Source organism: Mustelus asterias, chromosome 9 (genome assembly GCF_964213995.1).
Source record: "Mustelus asterias chromosome 9, sMusAst1.hap1.1, whole genome shotgun sequence".
Lineage (NCBI taxonomy): Eukaryota > Metazoa > Chordata > Chondrichthyes > Carcharhiniformes > Triakidae > Mustelus > Mustelus asterias.
The window spans coordinates 14,991,391-15,015,974 of record NC_135809.1 but is presented as its reverse complement, the minus strand read 5'-3'; the positions used below and the strand labels follow the sequence as shown (position 1 = coordinate 15,015,974).

At 44.9% G+C, this 24,584-nt stretch overlaps 1 protein-coding gene across 2 annotated transcripts in view; it reads right to left on the bottom strand.

Annotated features, from left to right (window-relative positions):
- The window catches only part of scaf11 (SR-related CTD-associated factor 11), a 68,666-nt gene extending 45,224 nt beyond the window's left edge, over positions 1 to 23,442 (bottom strand). For both annotated transcript variants that reach the window (XM_078219714.1, XM_078219715.1), the window contains exons 1-2: positions 23,236 to 23,442; positions 15,948 to 16,035 (exon numbers count right to left, since the gene is read on the bottom strand). In XM_078219714.1, the coding sequence (XP_078075840.1) occupies positions 15,948 to 16,008 (61 nt within the window). In that variant the 5' untranslated portion in view covers positions 16,009 to 16,035; positions 23,236 to 23,442. The remainder of the gene's footprint in view (positions 1 to 15,947; positions 16,036 to 23,235) is intronic.
- Positions 23,443 to 24,584: the final 1,142 nt, after the last annotated feature.

The following is a 24,584-nucleotide window of genomic DNA, read 5'->3' as shown; positions in this document are numbered from 1 at the left end:
TTGAATTGTGACAATTATATTTCCCTCCTGATTGATCTGGATTTAAAATATGGTTTTACGCCCCTCCAAGATTACACGGTTTTTGAATGGATCGGGGGATGCACAAGGCAGCTCATAATATACGAGACCATCTAGATGGACCAGTGGTCTTTTCCTGTCTGCAAGTGGAAACAAACACCCACACTGCAAACCTTGCAGGTTACAAAATACAGCACATAGCTGTAAAGCACACGCAACAATTCCCAGAAGACAACACAGTCCCAAATCCCAAATTTAAGATGACGATATACCAGACAGCGGCTGTGGTTGGAGGTCAAACACCTCAGCTTCAGGACATCACCACAGGCGTTGCTCAAGGTGGCATGTGCTAGCCCCCATCTATTATCAGGGTAGCTTCAATGACCTTCCCTCTCTTAAGACTGAAAATGAGTGGTTGCATTTGCAATTTCACAGATAATGAAGCAGTCTGCAGCTGGGTGCACCAAAATCCAAGACTTAAGATGGTAAGTGCTGAGTAACATTTGCACCACATAAGTGCTGGAAATTGCTACATAGGAGTGGACCTAATTACCCATCCTTAACAATCAACGACGGCACCAACAAATGCCCCCTTCGAGCCACCAATGAACAAAAATGTTGCCATAAGATAGGGCATCTCAAAACCCATTGTTGAAAGTCGAATGATATTTGAAATGTACATCATAAGATGCAGGAGGCAGCCCTTTGGTCCATCGAGTCTGCACAGAACACAATTCCATTCAGGCTCCATCCCCATAACCCAACATTTTACCCTGATAATCCCCCTGACACTAAGGGGCAATTTAGCATAGCCGATCAACCTAACTCGCACATCTTTAGAGTATGGGAGGAAACCGGAGCACCCGGAGGAAACCCACAGACACAGGGAGAACGTGCAAACTCCACACAGACAGTAACCCAAGGCCAGAATTGAACCCAGGTGCTGTGAGGCAGCAGTGCTAACCACTGTGCCATCCTCATATGATAAACCAGCTGCAATAATAGGAACACTTAAGGAATCCTCAATAAAGGCTGTACCAGAAAAGAAAAGGAGTTTTAAACCATAGGACAGCTGAAACGTGTTCTCTCAGAACATTCTATAATTGGGGGGTATGATACAAGAGTCAATAATTCTTCAATGACTGCAAAAGGGAGTCAGGCTACTGGAGGTTCTAGATGTTTTGTCACGAAGGGAGATGCACTCCCTCACTCCTTCCAACAAAACAAGTAGACATTTTGAGAGATACTGGGCAGATCAGTCATCAATGGTGGCCAATGATCGCAATTTGTGCTCCAAATAGTTCGATGAAGGAAAAAGTATTAATGGGGGTATGAATGGGATTGATGAACCCGTTCCTCTGTGAATTCCCTTCCCTCTATGTTTATATAGTCCAGTTCAGATTCATTCTTGGAGCAGTTCAATGACATTACCGCCCATTAATTCTCGTAATGCCTGTTTATACTTTTCTCATTCAACCTCCCGCCAGGATTCCACTTCCTGTAATTGAATAAATCAATGCCTGCACTAAACTGACAATGCTGCCCTACCCCTCCTGAATGGCAACCATAGCTACCTGAAAATCTTTCTTCAGGTAGAATTTGAAGGACATTGAAAGATTTATATCCCTGTGTGCTGGGTAGGGAAAACAAAGAAAATCTGAACTTTGAAGACTTTCTGTTAAGGAAATTTGACTTTTGGTTTGGTTAAATCTCAGTTGCTTTTATGCTATCTATTTCCATTTTTTCTATCTAGGCAGAATGAGCTCTATGTATTTTAAGACAGATCGCAGGTATTTGGGCATCACATGTGGAGACCTAACAGCCAAATGTGTAATCCTGAGGAATCCCAGTAGAAACCCAAGAACTGCCTTAAATCACATATCATTAAATAACTTCCAAAACGAGCCTATAGATGATATTAGCTGTACCTCCCCTCAACAAAACAAGAAATTTGCTTAAGCAAGGAAATTGCAGGCCAATTTCAAAAGGAAATTGGATGGGGCGGGGCGGTGAAATGATAAGGAATACACATATTGCCACATCATTCTGCCGTGAGTATTGCGGATAAAGGAAGAAGTACAAATGCAAGACACCTCTGCCAGTGTAGCGAGTAGCTGTCCTTTATGCCAAAGCAATATTTAACAGAATACAGTACCATAGCAAGTCTGAAGCCAATGGGAGTAATAGGGAAAATCCTCCACTGGCTGGCTTCATACCTAACACAAAAGACAAATGTCCAGCTATCAGAAAAGCAGGGCATGACTGCAAGAATTTCTTAGCAAACTAATCTTCATAGGACCATCTTCAGCTGCTCATACGATGGCTTTTCCTTCAGGTGTTTTTTGAAACTCTTTGATAAGTCATGTGGTGAAGGATATAATACTGGAGTTAATCTTTATACGCTTACGTTTTTATTTGCAGAGAGAAACATTGCATTAAGTGTGCCTCCAACAAAAAAAACTTATTTCACTCAGTTCTTATATATATATGAGCTCACACAAGTTCCCAATTGATAAAGCTATAACCTGAATAGAATTAGTGCCCAATTGTAATTGGGACTGTGCACTGTTAATTCCATACTGTTCAGGTTCATTCACCACTCCTTGAATAATGAAGTATTCCTTGCTGATTTACATTAAGAACAAGGAGGTTGGGATTGACAGGTGCCTAGTAACGACCACCTGGAACAAGAGGCATCACCATAGTCGAGTGCCCTGTCACCACATCCTCTGGCTCATCATTAGCCAGAAGCTGGACTGGAATAGTCACATTTGTACTGCGGCCACAGGAGCAGGCAGAAGCTTTGTGATGAGTGGGTCACTTCCTGACCCCCCAAAACTTCTCTTTCAACCACATGGCCCAAGTCATGGGATGGAATACTCTCACTGTCTAAATGGACACATTGCAACATTCAGTAAGTTCAACACTGCATAGAACTAAGTAATTAATTTGGTTAATACCTCTGCCAGTGGACTCACCTGACAACAGTTGTTACATTATAACTTTACTAAGTGCAAACCACATGATTCAGTGTCACTGGCCAAAACCCTGAAATTCCGTAATGAATGTAAGCGCGAGGGAACCATCACCACAAGTTCATAAAGATATAGGAGCAGAATTAGGCCATTCGACCCATCGAGTCTGCTCCGCCATTCAATCATGGCAGCAGCAGTTCAAGAGGAGCATCAATCACCAACTTCTTAGGGTCTTGCCAGCACTGAGCATATTCCAAGAGCAAATAGAAAAAGGTAGCAAAATGGTCTCAGCTTCAAGATAAAATAAAACCTCACAAATCAATTACCAACTTGTAGCAATTTTAATTTTTCAAATGGACCGTGAAAAGATCTGCATTAACTTTCTGTTCCAAAACGATTTTCATTTAATTCTCTAAATAGAGATTGTAGCCAACAAAAAAAATCACATCTTCACTACAAACAGTTGCAAACTTTTTAATAGAAAAAATTAAATATAATTTGCTTACTACAAAACTGACATTAGTCTGCTTTTGATGTGAACACTGCCTCTATACTGCAAAGAGCTATCTGAATCCTATACTGCAATAATCAAAATCCAAATGGAGAAAAGCTTTGATGTGTCAATTCAATCACATGATCTAAGCTAAAGGTGCTAATTTTGAGCGAGTTACGTTGTAAAATGACAGCAAATGATATTTCAGAACCAGGTGCTGTGGAAACACCTATTAGCTCAATGGTTTCTATAGCACCAGGTGCAATGCAAAATAATCCCACGTGCTACCCCATTTTCAAATCGAGCAGAATGCTTTTCTTATTCGTTCAGGGGATGTGATTGCCCTCAAGAAGGCAGTGATAAGGTGCCTTCATGAACGACACCAGTCCATGGATTACAGGAACGCTCACCGTGCCGTGAGGGAGTTCCAGGATTTTGACCCAATGACAGTAAACAGCAATATGATTCCAAGTCAGATGGTACAACTTGAAGGGGGACTTGCAGGTGGTGCCCTTGTCTTTCTAGATGGTAGAGCTCCGAGGTTTGGAAGGTGCTGTCGAAGGAGCCTTGATGACTTGTTGCAGTGCACCTTTTAGATGGTAAATACTGCTGATACTATGCATCGGTGGCAGAGGAAGTGAATGTGAAAGGGGTGCCCATCAAGCAGGCTACTTTGTCCTGGATGTTGTTGAGCTTCTTGAACCAGGCAAATGGAGAGCCTTCCATCACATTCCTGACTTGGGCCTTGTACATGTTGGACAGAGGTTTTGGGAATCAGGAGGCGAGTTATTCACTGCAAGATCCCTAGCCTTCGACTTGCTCATGTAACCACAGTATTTATACTGCTGGTTCAGTTCAGTTTCTGGTCAATGGTAAATCCCAGGATGTTAATACAGGGGGATTCACAACTGATAATGCCACTGAATTTCAAGGATGATTGTTAGAGATGGTCATTGTGTGGCACTTAACTTGGCAAGTAACATTTGTGACACATCAGGCCAAGTCTGAATATTGTCCAGGTCTTTCTGCAGATGGATATGGACTGCTTCAGTATCTGAGTCACTGAGTGATGTTGAACATTGTGCAATCATCTGAACATCCCACTTCTAACTGCAGGATGGAGAGAATGTAAATGAAACAGCTGAAGATATTTAGGCCTAGGACACTACCCTAAGGAACTCCAGCAGTAATAAACTGAGATGGAGATGATTAACCTCCAACAATCACAACCATCTTCCTTTGTGCTAGGTATGACTCTTACAGAGTTTCCCCCGATTCCCAATGACTGCAGTTTTGCTAGGGCTCCTTGATGCCACACTCAGTCAAATGCTGCCTTTATGTCAAGGACAGTCATTCTGACTGCATCTTTTTAAACCAAGAACAACAATTTTTCCCAATGTCTGGCAACATTCCAATAGGCTAGCCGTACAGGGAGGAGGCAGTTTCAAATACCTAGTTGCTGTAACCAGAGTAACATGCAAGCATTCATAACAACACAAATCCACACAGTCCCAGATGACAGCTCATTTTATTTTGCCAACTTCAAGGTCACAGCCAGCAACTACAATATGTGACTGCAACATTTGACAATTATAGGTGGAGCTTAAGTGAGCATTTCATTCAAGCTAAACACAGCACAGACAATTCAATATTACATCAGAGATTTATGTGAAGTTATCAATTGAAGGTTCTTTAGTCATCTACCTGCTATAGCAAGAGGAATTCAGTTTATAATATAGTATTTGAAATCAACATCAGCTTGAAAGCTGATAAAAGGACTGAGTAGGAGTGCAGTCTATAAAATGTTTGATTTTGCTCTGCGTTTCTTAAAATGGCTAATTCTCATTCTAAATTTTAAGAGGGTTTGCAACTCAAACACGTTTATAAAAGTAACTTTCCAAAGTGCCACATTGCTTTTCCGCAGCTTTGCATGTTCCTCTCACCTGCTACAGCAGCATGTTTCTGCAATAGCTGACCTTAATCCTAAGCACTATCAGAGTTTTTCAGGGTAGTGTTCTAGACCCAACCATCAGCAGCCTCATCAATGACCTCTCCGCCATCATAAAGTCAAAAGTGGGCATGTTCACTGGCGACTGCACAATCTTCAGCATCATTTGTGACTCCTCAGTACTGAAGCTGCCTGTGCCCATATGCAGGAAGACCTGGACTATATTCAGGCTTGGGCTGATGTGTGGTGTGAATGTAACTTGCCACTAGTACCAGGCTATAACCATCACTCCATGACATTCAATGCCTCTACCATTGCTGAATCCCCCACTATCAACATCCTGGGAGTTAACGTCGACCAGAAACTGAAGTGGACTGGCCATATATAAATATTGTAGCTACAAGAGCAGGTTAGAGGCTGGGAATTTTGTGGGGAGTTACTCACCTCCTGACTTCCCAAAGTCTGCTCACCATCTACAAGACACAAGTCAGGAGTATGATGGAATCTTCAGTGTAGCTCCGACTACACTGAAGAAGCTTGACACTATCCAGGTCAAAGCAGAATGCTTGATTGGCACCCCACCCACCACTTTCAACATTCACTCCTGTTACACTGATGCACAGCAGCAGTGTACAACCTACAAGATGCACCGCAGCAACTCAATAAAGCCCCTTCGACGGTACTTTCCAAACCCGCAACCTCTACCACCTAGAAGGACAAGGGTAGCAGATGCATTTGAACACACCAACTTTAAGGAGCCCTCCAAGCACCGCACAGCACCCTAACTTGTAACTCTGTTGCTGTCTTTCCAAAGGCTGCTGGGTCCAAACAAGGTTTCAAAGGCAATGGTAACCATGTACTGAACCAGGGCACTCAAGAATAAATTGGCCTTTTAACAGGCTGCAGGGTCCAAATTCTGGAACTCCCTTCCTAACAGCATTGTGGGTGCATCTACAACACATAGAATGCAGCAGTTCAAGGCAGCAGCTCACTACCATTTCACAAGGGTAATTAGGGATGGGCAATAAATGCTGGCCTAGTCAGGGGCATTCACATCCCATGAAGGAACTAAAAAGAGTTGAGATCTCAAGGATTTGAGACAAAATGATACACCAGCATCAATATTTTACAAGTGCAACAAATACACATGATTATTTTGATGACTTTAGCAATAAATACAGTGAATATAGAAAATAATGTATATTTAAGCATGATGGCAGTAGCAATACTACAGAAATGGCAGCTGAGTGATATAAATGTTATATATTAATCTTACAACTAGTGTGGATGTCACATGTCAAATGTCTGAAAGTGTGTCAAGTGCAAGAAAGGAGGACAATCAGTACATGCTAGTTTCATCTAACTAGAACTACCAAATTACCCACCTGCAATCAGGTTATTTGACTTTTGGAGATAACTGATTTAGAACTGAAATATGCTTCACTCGCTATGGGTTACAGGGTAAAGACACTGCCCTGTTCAACATTAATCTATACAGATCCACTTTGCACATTAATTGATTTTGGAATGCATAAGTTAAAAGGCCAATTTATTCTTGAGTGCCCTGGTTCAGTACATGGTCACCATTATCTTTGAAACCTTGTACTAAGAGAAAAGGTCTGTTCTATAGAACGTTTAAAATGGTCACTCATGGAGTCATTTAGGGTCATCTTAAATACTTACAAATCTGATCTCTGAACTATTTTTATACTAGTGCCAAAATCTTTGAGGAAAAGTGAAACTCGCATTAACATAAATAAGGAGATCAAAATAAAGCATTAAAGGAGGGATATAATTACATTGAAAGTTATTGAGAAGGTTCACTAGGGTGTTTCTTGATATGAGGAATTATTTTATAAGGAAAAGTTGAACAGGGTGGGACAATACTTATTGGAATTAAAAAAGAGAAGTAATTATACAGAAACAGAAGATTCTAAGCGGGCTTGATAGGATAGATGCTGGGAGAATGTTTCCCCTCGTAACAGTCTAGAACTAGGGAGCACGGATTCAGAATATGCGGTCATTCACATAAGATGGAGAGGAGGAGAAATTTAATCTTTGAAAAGGTTGTGAATCTTTGGGATTCTCTACCTCAGAGACTTGGGAGTCTGAGCCAATGGATATATTCAAAGTGGAGATAAGCAGATTCTTCAACTGGATGGGAGTCAAGCATTAAAGGGAAAATACAAAAGGTGATTATTAACAATGTAAACAGATTGTAATCATGCTACCTAATGGTTCGTAGTTCAAACAGATAGTTGCTTCATGACCCAGCAAGTCAGGGAAGTTGTCAGAGACAGTGCTTATCTTGACTTGGTAATAAGTAACCCAAGTAATATACAGGGAGTGGAAGCTGCGATACTCTTCAGAGACAGCGAAGGCAAAATACTCAATTTGACAAGACTAGCGGTTCAAAAATAAGATCGTAATACAGGTGGTCCTCAATCTATGTATTTAATGTATTAAACAGTTGATGTTTTGGACACTTCCCACATTTCCCTTCTGTAAAACATTTTTCATCCCACTTTATCGGTAACACCCTTGTTCCTCATCAAACAGCATCTCCTCTGATTCGCTACATGTAATCTGTCAGAAGATTTGCTAGTATTACTCATCACAAGGCTATGCCTCTTAATTTTTGAAAATATGATTTTTCAACATTCAATTGACTGAAAATTTTGCAATTTGAACTGAGACAGGGCAAACTGCTTGAAAAAAATGCATAGTCACATTCCAAGATGAATGTGAGAAGCAGACAAATTACCCTCGGGGAGTGTGAAAAGAGAGACATATTTCCTATAATCCAGACATCCATCGAAACTCTTAACACTCGAAGGAAGAGACACTAAAAAGGCAAAATACTGGAAACTAGAACATTGGCTGCCACAAACACCCAAAACCCTAGGGAAGTGCACAATGGGTGAAGTATTTCAAGGTAAGGCTGCTCAGCAACTAGAGAGAGAATTCAAGTCACACAAGCGATGTCAAGAAAATCTTCAGCAGAGGAAACAAGCTGAAGGCTGATCACTCCCCCTCTCTTTTGGAGTAAAAATGGCAGCTGGTTCGAGAAGTCAACTCTACCAGAAACCTACCAGTAAACTGAGGTCTCCTAATAATTACAATATCTTCTACACCTGACCGGATGCAAGAAAGCAGCTAACCTAAATGGGCTGCAGTGTTTAAAAGATGTGCCTCATGGACAAAAGACATTTAACTGTATATTCTTTTACTTTTTTTTGTTGAACTCTTAACTCTTCTTATTTCTGTGTGTGTGTGGATGTGCATTTCTTTGTGGGCCCGAATAATTGCACGAGGGTCAAATTTGTGATGTCGTGTTTTTGTTATTTTTCTTGAGTTTAGTGGCCAACATGTTTATTCTTTGACTCAAGAAAACTTGATTCGACTGGCTCCTTATTACTCACACCTTAAATAGTTAAACATTCTAATTTCGAAGCAGCACATCCTTGTGAAAAAGAAACCTAAAACCTTCATTATGATGAACCAAGGAGGTTGAATAGAGGGGAGTCACCTGGTCGCAACATACTTTTAAAAGGCTAACTTTGTTTCAGCGGTGAACAGGTGGAACAACTTTAAAGGCTGAATGCTAAGCATACAGGATTAAAAAAAGCACAGCCATAATTAATAAAGTGCGAAGCAATGTTGGCCCCAAATCGGTAAGTGATTTAATTGGAGAAAAAGGCAAAAGTCTTCATGACATCAAACCAGAAGGGCAAAGAGGCAGAGATAGATCTGGAAAATAGCAGAATGCAGATACAAAACACAAAAGTAAGAAATTCTTTTAGTTTTAGAGAATAAGAGAAGAAATGAGAACCCCAAAAAACGGCAATCTGAACTGAATGGAGGATAAGCACAAGTATATTCTCGTTCGTATTGAATGAATGTTTCCTTCAAGTATTCATCAGGGAAGACATGAACACGGCTTCTGAAAACAGTAATATTTGAAGTTGGAACTAATGAGACGTAAATGAGGTGGAAATTCTAAACAAGCTAAAAAGGTTTTCAACAAATAAATCCCCTGGGATGGACTAGCAAGAGATGACACTTATGAGCTATTGAAGAAGTCACTTGGCATTGGGAGTTCCAGAGAAGTCAGAAACAGGCAGACATTTTGAAAAGGTTAATTTTCAAAAAAGGAAACAAAACAGATGCAAGCACCAGCAGGCTAATCAGTCCTGCCTCAATGCTCTGCTAAATAATGTAACTGATCATGCGGAATCCTGAGAATTACTTATATCACAATAGCCCAGGAGGCAGTACCAGGTATAGATTTAGAAAGGTAATATTGCTTGACCAACTTCCTTAAGTTTTTGATGATGTGGCATCTCAGATGTGGTGTACCTTGACTTCAAAACACACTTGATAAAGCTCCTCATGAAAGGTTAGAACATTTGAAGTAGTAAGGATTCTCATTCTGTTAATGAAAAGGAAAGAGGTTGAATGGTAGGAATCAGTAGCACCTTTTGAAGGAGAATTCCTCGGTTGGAGCAGGTTGGGTGTATGTGGAGAAGGGTGGGAGAAGAGGCAGTTGGCAACCAGAATCATCATTAGAATCACTCTAAATAAACTACGACTTGCAGATACTTAATCCAAATTGATCAAATTTACTGACATCAAACCAGAAGGGGAAATTGCACTTGGAAGAGTTGGGTCAGAAACTACAAAGTATACAAAACAAGTAAACAGGTCAGATTTAATACAGGCAAGTTCAAAGCATAGCACATCAGGTGGCGTTGGGGACAAAATCCCGAAAAGTTTCAATAAACTCAACAATCAACGTCATCTAACTACAGCGAGCTTTAATCAACTAAGCAAACAGAAGACTGAACTACACATCCAAAATAGCACAATCGAACTGAAGATGGAGGACATCATGCTGAAATCGTACAGTGCTCGTTTCAGACCACAGCTTGATCACAGCGATTTGTTCTGATTCCTGAAAGAAAAGAAAGTCATTCAAGCCATGGGGAAAGTTGGATGAAGAGCCACAAGACTGAACATACAAACAACAAATTAGGAGGAGTAAGCCATTTGGCCCCTCGAGCCTACTCTGGCATTCAATAAGACCATGACTGATGCCTCAACTCCACTTTCCTTCCTTCCCCACTACCCCTTGACTCCTTTGTCAATCAAGAATCTGTTTTAAAAATATTTGATGACCCTACCTCCATCGCTGTATGGTCAAGAGTGTTCCACAGATTCACGACCCTCAGAAAAAAAAAATCTCCATGCCGTCTTAAACAGGAGATACTCTTAAATGGTGTCCCCTAGTTCTAGTATCTCAGCACAGCAAACATCCTCTCAGCATCCATTCTGTCAAGTCTCCTCAGGATCAATGGATATGGACCCAACCTTTCTTCATTGAATAGCCCCCTCATCCCAGGAAGCAGGTGAGGGAACCTTCTCTGAACTACTTCTAATGCAATTAAGTTATTTCTTAAATAAGGAGACCAAAACTGTACACAGCACTCTTAACTACTCGATTCAACGGTAGCAAAATATTCCTCCTTTTGTATTCCATTCCCCTTGCAAAAAAACCCCATTCCATTTACTTTCCTAATCATTTGCTGTCAACGTATACTGTTTGTGATTCTCGTACCAGGACAACAACAATCCCTCTGTACCGCTGCAATATCTCCCCATTTAAATAATACACTACTTTTTTATTCTTCCTGCCAAACTGGTCAAATTCATATTTTTCCACATTATACTCCATCTGCCAATTTTTTGCCCACCCACTTAACTTTCTATATCCCTTTCAAAACCCCTTATGTTCTTTTTCCAATTTCTTTTCCAAGTTATCTTTGCACCATTCGCAAATTTAGCAACCATACATTTGGTCCCATTATCCAAGCCATTAACGTAGATTATAAATGGTTGAGGCCCTAGCACTGATCCCTCGTTAAATCCCGCCTATCTGAATATGACACATTTATGCCTCCTCTGTTTCCCGTTAGTCAACCAATCCTCTATCCAGGCTAATATGTTACCCACACATCATGGGCTCTTACGTGGCACCTTGTCAAATGTCTTCTGGAAAACCAAGTACACCACATCCAAAGGCTTAATTTATGAGGAAAGATGAGCGAAACTTAGGTTTGGCAGCATAGAAAGAAGGCAATCTGAAAGGAGCACATAAACTAGTAAAGGAAAATCCAGAACACTATATCGAGTAGGATAGGACATTCAGGAAAATTTAGAACGGAATAGAGCGGAGTCCAGTTGAATTGTGTTGGTGTCATTTTGTGGGGATTGGGGAGGGGAAGCAGTAATATCGTTCTTAAAAAGACAAGATGAACTGAATGACCTCCCTCATCTGCCTCTAGCACACGGTGTCATTGAAATCACTTTTTATAGATGACAAATGAAATTCCCACTCCCAGAAGTGCTTTGACAATGTCAGGTTTTGAAAGAGCATCACCAAAACCCACATCATTAAATTTTTTTTCTGGCATTTAAAAAATATTTTTGCTTTAAAAGCAAGTGTAGCTGAAATCAGACAAAGAGTGTTCAAGGAATGAATGAGGCTTTGAGGAAGCTTCTTAAGTGATATAGTCAGAAAACCAGGGAAAATTCAACATCAGATCTGCACTAATTCAGCACCCTTACATAGTCAGATTTGGTATCTTAATAAGGGTACGGCATAGTTATGGTGCAGGACTAGCCAAACAGTTCAACTGTGGCCAGTTTATGTTTCAGCAATCTGGTCATTTAAAGGCTGGCAGCAGGAAGAATGATCAGAGCTGCTGAATTTCACCAAAGATTCTAACCGGCACATTCATGTCTTTCAGGGAAGGAAAACCTTTTCAAATGTATTCAGTCATTGGATGTGGACACTGCTGGCTCGGTTAGCACTTATTGTCCATCACTAAATGCCCTTGAGGTGATGATGAACTGTCTTCTTGAACCACTGCAGTCCATGTGTTTTAGATACACACAGAGGGCTATTAGGGAGCGAGTCCCAGAATTTTGACCCAGCAACAGTGAAGGAATTGCAATATACTTCCAGGTCAGGATGGTGGGTGACCTGAGGGGGATTTGCAGATGGTGGTGTTCCTATGCCCTCGTTCTTCAAGGTGGTAGAGGTCATGGTGTTTGGAAGGTGCCTTGGTGAGTACTTGCAGTGCATCTTGTAGATGGTACACACACTGCTGCCAAGTGCATTGGTGATGTAGGGGGTGCCAATCAAGCAGATAGTTTTGTCCTGCATGGTGTCGAACTTCTTGAGCATTGTTGGAGCGACATTCATCCAGGCGTGTGGAGACATTCCTCACTCATGCCTTGTGGATGGTGAACAGGCTCTGGGAAGTACTCTTCTTGTATAATTCCTAGCATCTGACCTGCTCTTGTAGCCACAGTATTTATATGACTGGTTCCATTCAGTTCCTGGTCAATAGCAATCCCAGGATGTTGATGGGGGGGGATTTGATGATGGTAATGCTACTGAAGTCAAGGGAAATTGGTTAGATTCTCTCTTGCTGAAGATGATCATTGCCTGGCATTTGTGTGGCATGAATCCTACCTGCCACTTATCAGTCTAAGCCTTAATATGGTCCAAGTCTTACTGCACATGGACACGGACCACTTTAATGTCTAAGGCATCGCAAATGGTGCTGAACTTTGCACAACTAGCAAACATCCCAACTTCTGACCTTATGATGGAGGGAAAATGAAGCCAAAGATAGTTGGGCCCAGGCTGCGAGGAACCCCTGCAGAGGTGCCCCTGGACTGAGTTGATTGACCTCCAACAATCAGCTCACATGACCGTAGTACTTCAACATGTGGTCAACTCTGAATGCACTTTGAAATGGCCTAGCAAGCTACTCATTTGTAAAATCAGCTTAGATCATATCCAACAGCAATAAGTACCACTAGACACTGAAAACTTCCCCATTCTAGTTATTTGTACACTGCTGCATTACGCTGAGAGCTATCCCAGTGTAGTCAAGCAACAGCCCAACAAAGCCATTCTCAAAGAATAACCAGTGAATACCAGACTCCTCTAAGCATCCCTGGTTACATTAACAACTTGAATTTATATAACACCCTTAACGTAGCAAAACAGTCGAAGGCACAAATTTTGACTTGTACCATCAGCAAAATAGATCCACCAAAGGTGGGGTCAGAGTGATACACAATCAGGTAGGAACGCCCTTGCTGTTGAACGCCTCAACATTGGCTCCTGCTCCCTTGATGAAGCATCATGGCTTCATATTAAATAAAACCAAATAAATCCCCTGCTGATCACCATTTAACCTCATCCCCACCAACTGACAAATCCATACACCTGCACCCTGAACACCATTCAGGAGGAGACACAGAGGGGAATATACTCTAGAAGAGGAGGGAGGGGGAAGGGCAGGAGTTATTACCAATGCCAAATCCAAGGAGTTTGCATGGAGACTGGATCACCATCAGGTGACAAAGGAACCAATGAGTGTAGTCCACTTGATATCCTCACTTACCAAGCATGTCTATCAAACATAGCACCATAAGAGTAATCACACTCAGTCTTCATGAAACAAGGTTATGCAGCCAAACCAAGTGGATCAAATGTAGAAACCCTAAACTGGACGGTCTTGAGACTCTGTAGACTCTTATCAACATCAAGATTGTGTAATACAGCCGGAAATCTCATGCTGCTCACAACTCTCACACTTCTGTCTCCAACAAACTCGAGACTGTCTCCAAGAAACTGGCAGACAAACCATGTTTCAATGGGAAATATAAAAAGGATATGCCATGAGTAGAGGCTTAGTTCAGAATGAGGCACCAAGTTACTGAAACTACAACACAGGAATATCTGTGCACTAAGTACCAAAAGCGATATTTGCAGTCAGAGTTAAGTATTCAACATCAACAGATGGGAGCAAAACCCAATAATCTTCCTGGATGCAGTCAAGGACTGGACAACTAGATAACATAAGAAGCAGATTCCATAAACACTTTCACATGACCACTGCTAGCAAGAAATCCACCTTAGACATTCACTAGCATCATGAATATCAAGTCCCCACTGATAATATTGTGCTGGGTGACGGGGGTCAACACTGACCTCAGGTTGGGTTCTGCGACAAGTGGTTTACTTCCTTAACCCTCAGGGTCACTCCCCAACTTCTATAAGGCTAAAAGCACAAGTGTGATTAAATAGTCTTCTTGCCTGGTTGGGGACAGCTGCAATATCACCTACGGAGCTTATCAGAACAGGGGAAATTGACACCACGACAAATGGATTCAATGTACACATTTTCAGTACCAATGCACTGTATGTACCATCCACAGGATATACTGATGTAGCTCAGCAAGCTCACTCTGACAGCAACCTGATCCCCCCACCACCAAGGATGGCAAAAGTAGCAAAATCATGGGAATACCAACGCCCCCAAGTTCTGCTCTAACTTACATCCCAAGCTGATTTAGTGATTTACCACCAAGTCTTCACTGTCAACAGGAATTCCCTACCCAATCTTGGGAACACCAGAAAGGCTGACCAATACGTTCTCAAGATAGCAAAGAAATACCATCATGCAAATACCAAAATTAAATAAAATATGAGGATCATTATGAAAAAGTCACTCGGAACATACAGAGCTAACCTTAAAAAATTCTAAAGTGCTCATGACAACAAGATCCATTTAAGTAATAATTTTCAACAAAGTACCAACCTTGAAAAACCAGAAGACCTTGATGGAAATAGGCTGCATACTGAAAAATCTGCCAGTAAATCATACTGACATCAACACAAAGAGTTTGGAAAACATTTAAAAACTCCTTTATGGCCACTTCAGCAGCTGGGCCTATATGTCTGCAAGTATGTGTTTTCAACAAAATTAACACCTGACCAGGAACAATTATATTATTCACATATCAACTCTGTCTCAATCCTGTGACATCTGTTAAAAAGAACAAAACAATCCACTACCCAGAGTAGAGTGGAATCTGCTTATTTAATATAATGGAGGGGATATCCCAAAGTGCTGTATACTGGTATTTCCCTTACAAACAGCACTCACTCAGACCCACCGGCAAGATCGGCCTGCAACGACTCATCAGTCGATTTTCCATTTCACAGCCTCACATGCTCATGAGCAGCTACAGAAACCCAAGACAATTGGCCAAAAGTACCACACAAATCCTAGCTTTAAAACCAGTGTTACACAGTAGCTGTTACTCTCCCCAATCATCCGTCAGCAGCCCACTTTCTGAAATGAAAAAAGATGGCAGACCAGATTGTCACCAGACTTCCATTAACTGCAAAAAGTCTCCGATAATGCAGAACAGAGTTTACTGGGAGCATGGCTAATCAAGACCCCATCAATGCGTTAAAATACATTTTTCACTGCTACATCAAAAACAACTGTTCCCTCGGTGTTAAACAAGGGTCTATTCCCAGGACAGCAATTGGTTACAAACATAATTAAAATGTAAAACATTTCTAATTCACAATAAAGTTTTCAAAGTTGACAGACAAACATCACAATGCAAATAAACTTACCTTCAAAATCTTCATCCTGTTCTGGAGCTGCTGCAGGTTTGTTTAATTTCCTACCTCCCATCTTTTACACTCAGTCGATAATGCAACACTGCAAATTAAACAAAATTTAAAGGCAATTAAAGTTCATATTTTCTTGCACAGAATAGTTAAGCTCTCTCAGCATAATGCAACAGGTTTCTGATCCAGAGCCATACACAAAACTGCGTTGTCTTAATAGCTCGAATGATACCTGCTTCAATTGTCCACCTGAGACTGAGAGGTCTTAATAAAGACAAATCATCAGGTAGCTTATCTGCCAGGGTAATTTTGGCATAGTTATCGGGTTGCTACACTATCTCCCAACTACAGGATGGAAACAGGGTGTACAGAAAGACAAAATTATAATGGTAGCATTTGATGCAATAAAGTTGACTGGTGTTATACCCATTTATCATAGGGTCCTTGATGCCAGGCCTCTATATGTACAATTAACAAGGTATAAACCAGTCCTCCTTAGGAAGGATAAGATTAATTGTTTTTAATTGACATTCTGTTCTGATTTCTCACAACTGCCAATTAAATACTACTGCTTTCCAAAATAAGGGCACTAAACAGCTGATATCCTAATTAAATTGAAATAAATACATAAAGCAGCAAGGTTTCCTTTCAAGCAGTCTTGTAAAGCTATCAGCTCTTCCAATAATCAAATCATTTGTTATAAACGGTCACTGATCTACTCTAATGACGCTGGATGTGAAATATTACCTTCTTCCACTTCAACCATACATTTTTCTCCAATCGAGTGAATCTTAGAATGTGCTAGCACCTACAACCAGAAAGGACTAACAAGTACCCCACCCCTTTGCTTAAAGGAAGGACCAAGAGCCCCAGGGGAAAGATCAGTCCAATCAAATATCACAACACAAAACCCTGCCATGATCCATTAGGGCAAGTGGCAAAACTCAGCTGGATATATCAATTAATTTCTATGATGAGACAAACAAAGACAAAATTGCACATCTTATTACAAAGAATATCCAATTCACTAATATCCTGTAGAAAGGAAGCCCATCACCCCAGGGAGCTTGAGCATATCTGCAGATGTGTATTTCGTGCCTCCAAGAGGAGGAGGCCATCTCAGTACATGAGGTTATCAGGTTGTAAGCCTCTGAAGTCATTTTTTCTAAATCCCTCATTTTGACCACCCATCCAGCCCCACTCTTTAATTAGACATAGATTGTCATGAGGTCTTAAGCAGAAGAATCTGTCTTCTACAGATACCAGCTGACCAGATGTATATTTGTTAAATAAATACGTCAATTCACTCTACGTTTTCGGGCGGCACATTGGTTAGCACTGATACCTCTCAGTGTCAGGGACCCAGGTTCGATTCTTGGTTTGGGTCACTGTTTGTGTGAAGTCTGCACGTTCTCCCCATGTCTATGTGGGTTTCCTCCGGGTGCTCCAGGTTCCTCCCACAGTCCAAAGGATGTGCTGGTTAGGTGAATTGGCAATGCTAAATTCTCCCTCAGTGTACCCAAACAGGCACCGGAGTGTGGCGACTAGAGGATTTTCACAGTAACTTCATTGCAGCGTTAATGTAGCCATGATGTGGAGGTGCTGGCGTTGGAATGGGGTAGGCACAGTAAGAAGTCTCGCACACCAGGTTGAAGTCCAACAGGTTTATTTGGTAGCACGAGCTTTCGGAGCACTGCCGCTTCATCAGATCTCACCTGATGAAGGGGCAGCGCTCCGAAAGCTCGTGCTACCAAATAAACCTGTTGGACTTCAAGCTGGTGTTGTGAGATTTCTTTCAGTATTAATGTAAGCCTACTTGTGACACTAAGAAATAAACTTTAAACTAACATATGAAATAGGAGCAAAAATAGGCCATTTGGCTTGAGCCTGCCCCGCCATTAAATAAGATCATAGCTGACTTGTACGTGTTGAATTCCACATTCCCCATCTACCTCCGATAACCTTTGATTCCCTTACCTCACAAGGATCTATTTACCTCTGCCTTAAAAATATTCAGTGACCCTGATTCCACCGCCTTGTGAGGCATTGAGTTCCAAAGTTACATAACTGTTTGAGAGGGTTGCAAAATAAAAATAACAGAATATCCCCTTCACCAGCCTGACAAAAAAAACTGTGCAGGACTGTAATTCCTTCATTGAAAAATGTGTTTAAACATCTCGATTGTGTGATCAAAAGGAACCATTCCTGAATGAATCTGTTCCCCTTCAACATCTCAACAGTATATATCTAAACACTACAGCTTGAAGGATGACACGGATGTTATCCTTTTCCCAACTTGCACACTTAGTAACAATTTTAAAGTTTATTTATTAAAGTTTTAAAAGTATAAAGTTTATTTATTAGACTTACATTAACACTGCAATGAAGTTACTGTGAAAATCCCCTAGTCGCCACACTCCGGCGCCTGTTCGGGTACAGTGAGGGAGAATTTAGCAATGCACCTAACCAACACGTCTTTCGGACTGTGGGAGGAAACCAAAGCACCCAGAGGAAACCCACGCAGACACGGAGGGAACGTGCAGACTCCGCACAGACAGCGGCCCAAGCTGGGCTTCGAACCCAGGTCCTTCGTGCAGTGAGGCAGCAGTGCTAACCACTGTGCCACCGTGAACCAAAGCTAATCTTAAGTCATTGTTCCTTTAACCCACTGTCAAATCAGTCAGTAAGTAAATCATTCTAGCTGTACTCTCGGTATGAAATGGTGAGAGTTCAGAAATATTTAATGCAAAGGGTAGGAGATCTGAGAGATGTGATTTTTATGTAAAGAGTCAAAACCAAGACCTGTTTCTTGCATAAAAAAACATATTACCTTGATATTAATCCAGGTAACACTATTCTGCACTCTCCCCTTTCCTTCTCTATGAACGCCATGCTTTATCTGTATAGCGCGCAAGAAACAGTACTTTTCACTGTATACTAATGCATGTGACAATAATAAATCAGATCAAATAAGGTACCAGAATCGGCTACAGATAAACAGGAAGTGGTCGTGTACACAACTACAAATAAATGGCAATCACAAAGTAAGCAAATTTTTGTTAATATCTACCAAGTTGTACATGGAATTTATAGTACTTTTAGCTTTATATATCTTTGACTATGCTTTTCCCATCTTCAATTGTATTCAAAATAGAAAATAAGTGAAATTTACCAGTAGTTTGATTCTGGTAAAGTGGAAACCGAAAGAGAATTGTGAACTGGACAATGCCCTTTAGACTCCAGTTTGTTTTGTAACTAAAGTGTATCGTAAACAATTGTTTCAAAGCTGTAAACATTTTAGGCAAGGAATGGGTTGGATATTTTTTTTTTAAAAAGGAGCTAGTATCGGAAAACTGTTTAGCTTAACATGTGTAATAAACACTGGCTGCCTTGGTATGTGTCAATTCCAATGGATCTAACTAACACATCACATTTCAGTATTTAATGCAGCCTAAGAGTGAGGATTTCACATTGCAGAAGGCCAACACTCTGCCCATTGTTCTGTTGCAGGTCCTGTAGGAGCTGGAAATTTAGTCCATTCCTCTACCCACTACTCCAATTGTCACTGTATTTGTCAAACACTTCACCCTTTTAAAAGGTGGTATGACATACCATAAGAAACTACAGGAAATGGTAGATACAGAAAAGTGAAAGTACTGAAGTATGTGAAACAAGAAAAAAGTAACAATTGAGAGTTTTAATGCAAGTTGCAATTCCCCACAACACAAAGGGGTAAAGATTGTCAAACGGCTCCATTCCATCCCCCCCTCCCACTGCTCACCAACGGTGGTTTATTTCCAATTCCATTCCCCCTCCCCCCAACAGTGTAAAGATTATTTCCAATCCTTCCCGGGTGAAGATTATTCCCAATTCCCCATCCCCCCAGCTGAAGTAGATCCCAATCCCTCCAGAGGAGATTATTCCCAAACCCATCCCGGATTAAATGAAGATTGTTACCAAACCCCCCACGATGAAGATTATTCCCAACCCAACCGCCCCCGGATGAAGATTATTCCTAATTCCCCCCTTGGGGATTATTCCCCATCCCTCCACCTTGGGATGAAGATTATTCCCAATCCCCAACTCAGGATGAAGATTATTCCCCCGGAATGGGGATTATTCCCAAACTCCACCTCCCCCAGATGAAAATTATTCCTAATCCACCCAGGATGAAGATTATTGCCAATGTCACCCCCGCCCCGGGATGATGATTATTCCTGGTGTTTTGGGGGGATTGTTCCCGGTGTTTTGGGGGGGATTGTTCCCAGTGTTTTGGGGGGGATTGTTCCCGGTGTTTTGGGGGGATTGTTTCCGGCGTTTTGGGGGATTGTTCCCGGCGTTTTGGGGGATTGTTCCCGGCGTTTTGGGGGATTGTTCCCGGTGTTGAGGGGGATTGTTCCCGGTGTTGAGGGGGATTGTTCCCGGTGTTGAGGGGGATTGTTCCCGGTATTGAGGGGGATTCTTCCCGGTGTTGAGGGGGATTGTTCCCGGTGTTTTGGGGGGATTGTTCCCGGAGTTTTGGGGGGATTGTTCCCGGTGTTTTGAGGGACTGTTCCCGGTGTTTTGGGGGGATTGTTCCCGGTGTTTTGGGGGGATTATGCCCGGTGTTTTGGGGGGATTGTGCCCGGTGTTTTGGGGGACAGTTCCCGGTGTTTTGGGGGATTGTTCCTGGTGTTTTGGGGGGATTGTTCCTGGTGTTTTGAGGGGGATTGTTCCCGGTGTTTTGGGGAGATTGTTCCCGGTGTTTTGGGGGGATTATGCCCGGTGTTTTGGGGGGATTATGCCCGGTGTTTTGGGGGACAGTTCCCGGTGTTTTGGGGGATTGTTCCCGGTGTTTTGGGGGGATTGTCCCCGGTGTTTTGGGGGGATTGTTCCCGGTGTTTTGGGGGACAGTTCCCGGTGTTTTGGGGGGATTGTTCCCGGTGTTTTGGGGGGATTGTTCCCGGTGTTTTGGGGGACAGTTCCCGGTGTTTTGGGGGGATTGTTCCCGGTGTTTTGGGGGGATTGTTCCCGGTGTTTTGGGGGGATTGTTCCCGGTGTTTTGGGGGGATTGTTCCCGGTGTTTTGGGGGGATTGTTCCCGGTGTTTTGGGGGGGATTGTTCCCGGTGTTTTGGGGGGATTGTTCCCGGTGTTTTGGGGGGATTGTTCCCGGTGTTTTGGGGGGATTGTTCCCGGTGTTTTGGGGGACAGTTCCCGGTGTTTTGGGGGGATTGTTCCCGGTGTTTTGGGGGGATTGTTCCCGGTGTTTTGGGGGGATTGTTCCCGGTGTTTTGGGGGGATTGTTCCCGGTGTTTTGGGGGGATTGTTCCCGGTGTTTTGGGGAGATTGTTCCCGGTGTTTTGGGGGGATTGTTCCCGGTGTTTTGGGGGGATTGTTCCCGGTGTTTTGGGGGGATTGTTCCCGGTGTTTTGGGGGGATTGTTCCCGGTGTTTTGGGGGGATTGTTCCCGGTGTTTTGGGGGGATTGTTCCCGGTGTTTTGGGGGGATTGTTCCCGGTGTTTTGGGGGGATTGTTCCCGGTGTCTTGGGGGGATTGTTCCCGGTGTCTTGGGGGGATTGTTCCCGGTGTTTTGGGGGGATTGTTCCCGGTGTTTTGGGGGGATTGTTCCCGGTGTTTTGAGGGACTGTTCCCGGTGTTTTGGGGGGATTGTTCCCGGTGTTTTGGGGGGATTATGCCCGGTGTTTTGGGGGGATTGTGCCCGGTGTTTTGGGGGACAGTTCCCGGTGTTTTGGGGGATTGTTCCTGGTGTTTTGGGGGGATTGTTCCTGGTGTTTTGAGGGGGATTGTTCCCGGTGTTTTGGGGAGATTGTTCCCGGTGTTTTGGGGGGATTATGCCCGGTGTTTTGGGGGGATTATGCCCGGTGTTTTGGGGGACAGTCCCGGTGTTTTGGGGGATTGTTCCCGGTGTTTTGGGGGGATTGTTCCCGGTGTTTTGGGGGGATTGTTCCCGGTGTTTTGGGGGACAGTTCCCGGTGTTTTGGGGGGATTGTTCCCGGTGTTTTGGGGGGATTGTTCCCGGTGTTTTGGGGGACAGTTCCCGGTGTTTTGGGGGGATTGTTCCCGGTGTTTTGGGGGGATTGTTCCCGGTGTTTTGGGGGGATTGTTCCCGGTGTTTTGGGGGGATTGTTCCCGGTGTTTTGGGGGGATTGTTCCCGGTGTTTTGGGGGGGATTGTTCCCGGTGTTTTGGGGGGATTGTTCCCGGTGTTTTGGGGGGATTGTTCCCGGTGTTTTGGGGGGATTGTTCCCGGTGTTTTGGGGGACAGTTCCCGGTGTTTTGGGGGGATTGTTCCCGGTGTTTTGGGGGGATTGTTCCCGGTGTTTTGGGGGGATTGTTCCCGGTGTTTTGGGGGGATTGTTCCCGGTGTTTTGGGGGGATTGTTCCCGGTGTTTTGGGGAGATTGTTCCCGGTGTTTTGGGGGGATTGTTCCCGGTGTTTTGGGGGGATTGTTCCCGGTGTTTTGGGGGAATTGTTCCCGGTGTTTTGGGGGGATTGTTCCCGGTGTTTTGGGGGGATTGTTCCCGGTGTTTTGGGGGGATTGTTCCCGGTGTTTTGGGGGGATTGTTCCCGGTGTCTTGGGGGGATTGTTCCCGGTGTCTTGGGGGGATTGTTCCCGGTGTTTTGGGGGGATTGTTCCCGGTGTTTTGGGGGGATTGTTCCCGGTGTTTTGGGGGGATTGTTCCCGGTGTTTTGGGGGGATTGTTCCCGGTGTTTTGGGGGGATTGTTCCCGGTGTTTTGGGGGGATTGTTCCCGGTGTTTTGGGGGGATTGTTCCCGGTGTTTTGGGGGGATTGTTCCCGGTGTTTTGGGGGACAGTTCCCGGTGTTTTGGGGGACTGTTCCCGGTGTTTTGGGGGGATTGTTCCCGGTGTTTTGGGGAGATTGTTCCCGGTGTTTTGGGGGGATTGTTCCCGGTGTTTTGGGGGGATTGTTCCCGGTGTTTTGGGGGGATTGTTCCCGGTGTTTTGGGGGGATTGTTCCCGGTGTTTTGGGGGGATTGTTCCCAGTGGTTATTGTCTCTCACTCTCCCCCGGGCCGGAACTCCCGGCGCTGCCGCTCTCTCTCGCCGCCCTCCCGGCCTCTCCCCGCCCAGGCAGCCCGGGCCCAGGCCCCGCTCCCCGGTTCCGCTGCCGGAACAAAGCGCCCTCCGCTCCCCGCTCTAGGCCGCCAGCCCGGGGCTGGGCCGCGGCCTCCTGGCCGGAGCTCCCTCCCTCCTCCCCCGGCCCCAGGCCGCACACGCACTTGGTAAAGTCCCCGGGGCCCCGAGCCTTGGGCGCTCCCCCGGCTCCTACCTGAGTCCCGAGGCCCCGCTCGTTCGCTCTCCGCTCTAGCTCCGTCACCCGGGCCTCATGTGATCATCCTCGCCCCGAAGCCGCCGCTAATTCCGGCCAGAGCGCGGCCGCTGCCGGCCCCTGAGCGCCTGGGGAAGCGACTCACTCACTGCGGAAACGCGGGGCCCCGAGCCTCACGGCCACATGTCGCTCTGAGTGGGGGAGGGGAGCGGCAGTGCCGCTGCTGGCCACTGGCGGCGCTGTGTACCTGCAGTCCCGGTGCTGACCATTGGTGGCGCTGTGTGCCTGCAGTCCCAGTCCCGGCCACTGGCGGCGTTGTGTGCCTGCAGTCCCAGTCCCGGCCACTGGCGGCGCTGTGTGCCTGCAGTCCCGGTGCTGACCATTGACGGCGCTGTGTACCTGCAGTCTCAGTCTCGGCCACTAGCGGCGCTGTGTGCCTGCAGTCCCAGTCCCGGCCACTGGCGGCGCTGTGTGCCTGCAGTCCCAGTCCAGGCCACTGGCGGCGCTGTGTGCCTGCAGTCCCAGTCCTTGCCACTGGTGGCGCTGTGTGCCTGCAGTCCCGGTGCTGGCCACCGGCGGCGCTGTGTGCCTGCAGTCCCAGTCCTTGCCTCTGGCGGCGCTGTGTGCCTGCAGTCCCGATGCTGGCCACCGGTGGCGCTGTGTGCCTGCAATCCCAGTACCGGCCACTGGCAGCGCTGTGTACCTGTAGTCCCAGTCCCGGCCACTGGCGGCGCTGTGTGCCTGTAGTCCCAGTCCCGGCCAACGGCGGCGCTGTTTGCCTGCAGTCCCAGTCCCGGCCAACGGCGGCGCTGTGTGCCTGCAGTCCCAGTACCGGCCACTGGCGGCGCTGTGTACCTGTAGTCCCAGTACCGGCCACTGGCGGCGCTGTGTGCCTGTAGTCCTAGTCCCGGCCAACGGCGGCGCTGTTTGCCTGCAGTCCCAGTCCCGGCCAACGGCAGCGCTGTGTGCCTGCAGTCCCAGTCCCGGCCAACGGCGGCGCTGTTTGCCTGCAGTCCCAGTCCCGGCCAACGGCGGCGCTGTGTGCCTGCAGTCCCAGTCCCGGCCAACGGCGGCGCTGTGCGCCTGCAGTCCAAACCGGCCAACGGCGGGCGCTGTGTGCCTGCAGCCCCTGTGCTGACCACTAGTGGTGCTGTGAGCCTGCAGTCCCGGTGCTGGCCACCGGCGGCGCATTGTGCCTGCAGTCCCGGTGCTGACCAATAGCGGCGCTGTGTGCCTGTAGTCCCGGGGTTGGCCACTGGCAGCGCTGTGAGCCTGACTCCGGGGACGAGACACATGGGAATAAGCTGCAATTCCAGACTGGCCACAGGGCGGTGCTGGTGATGCCAGCA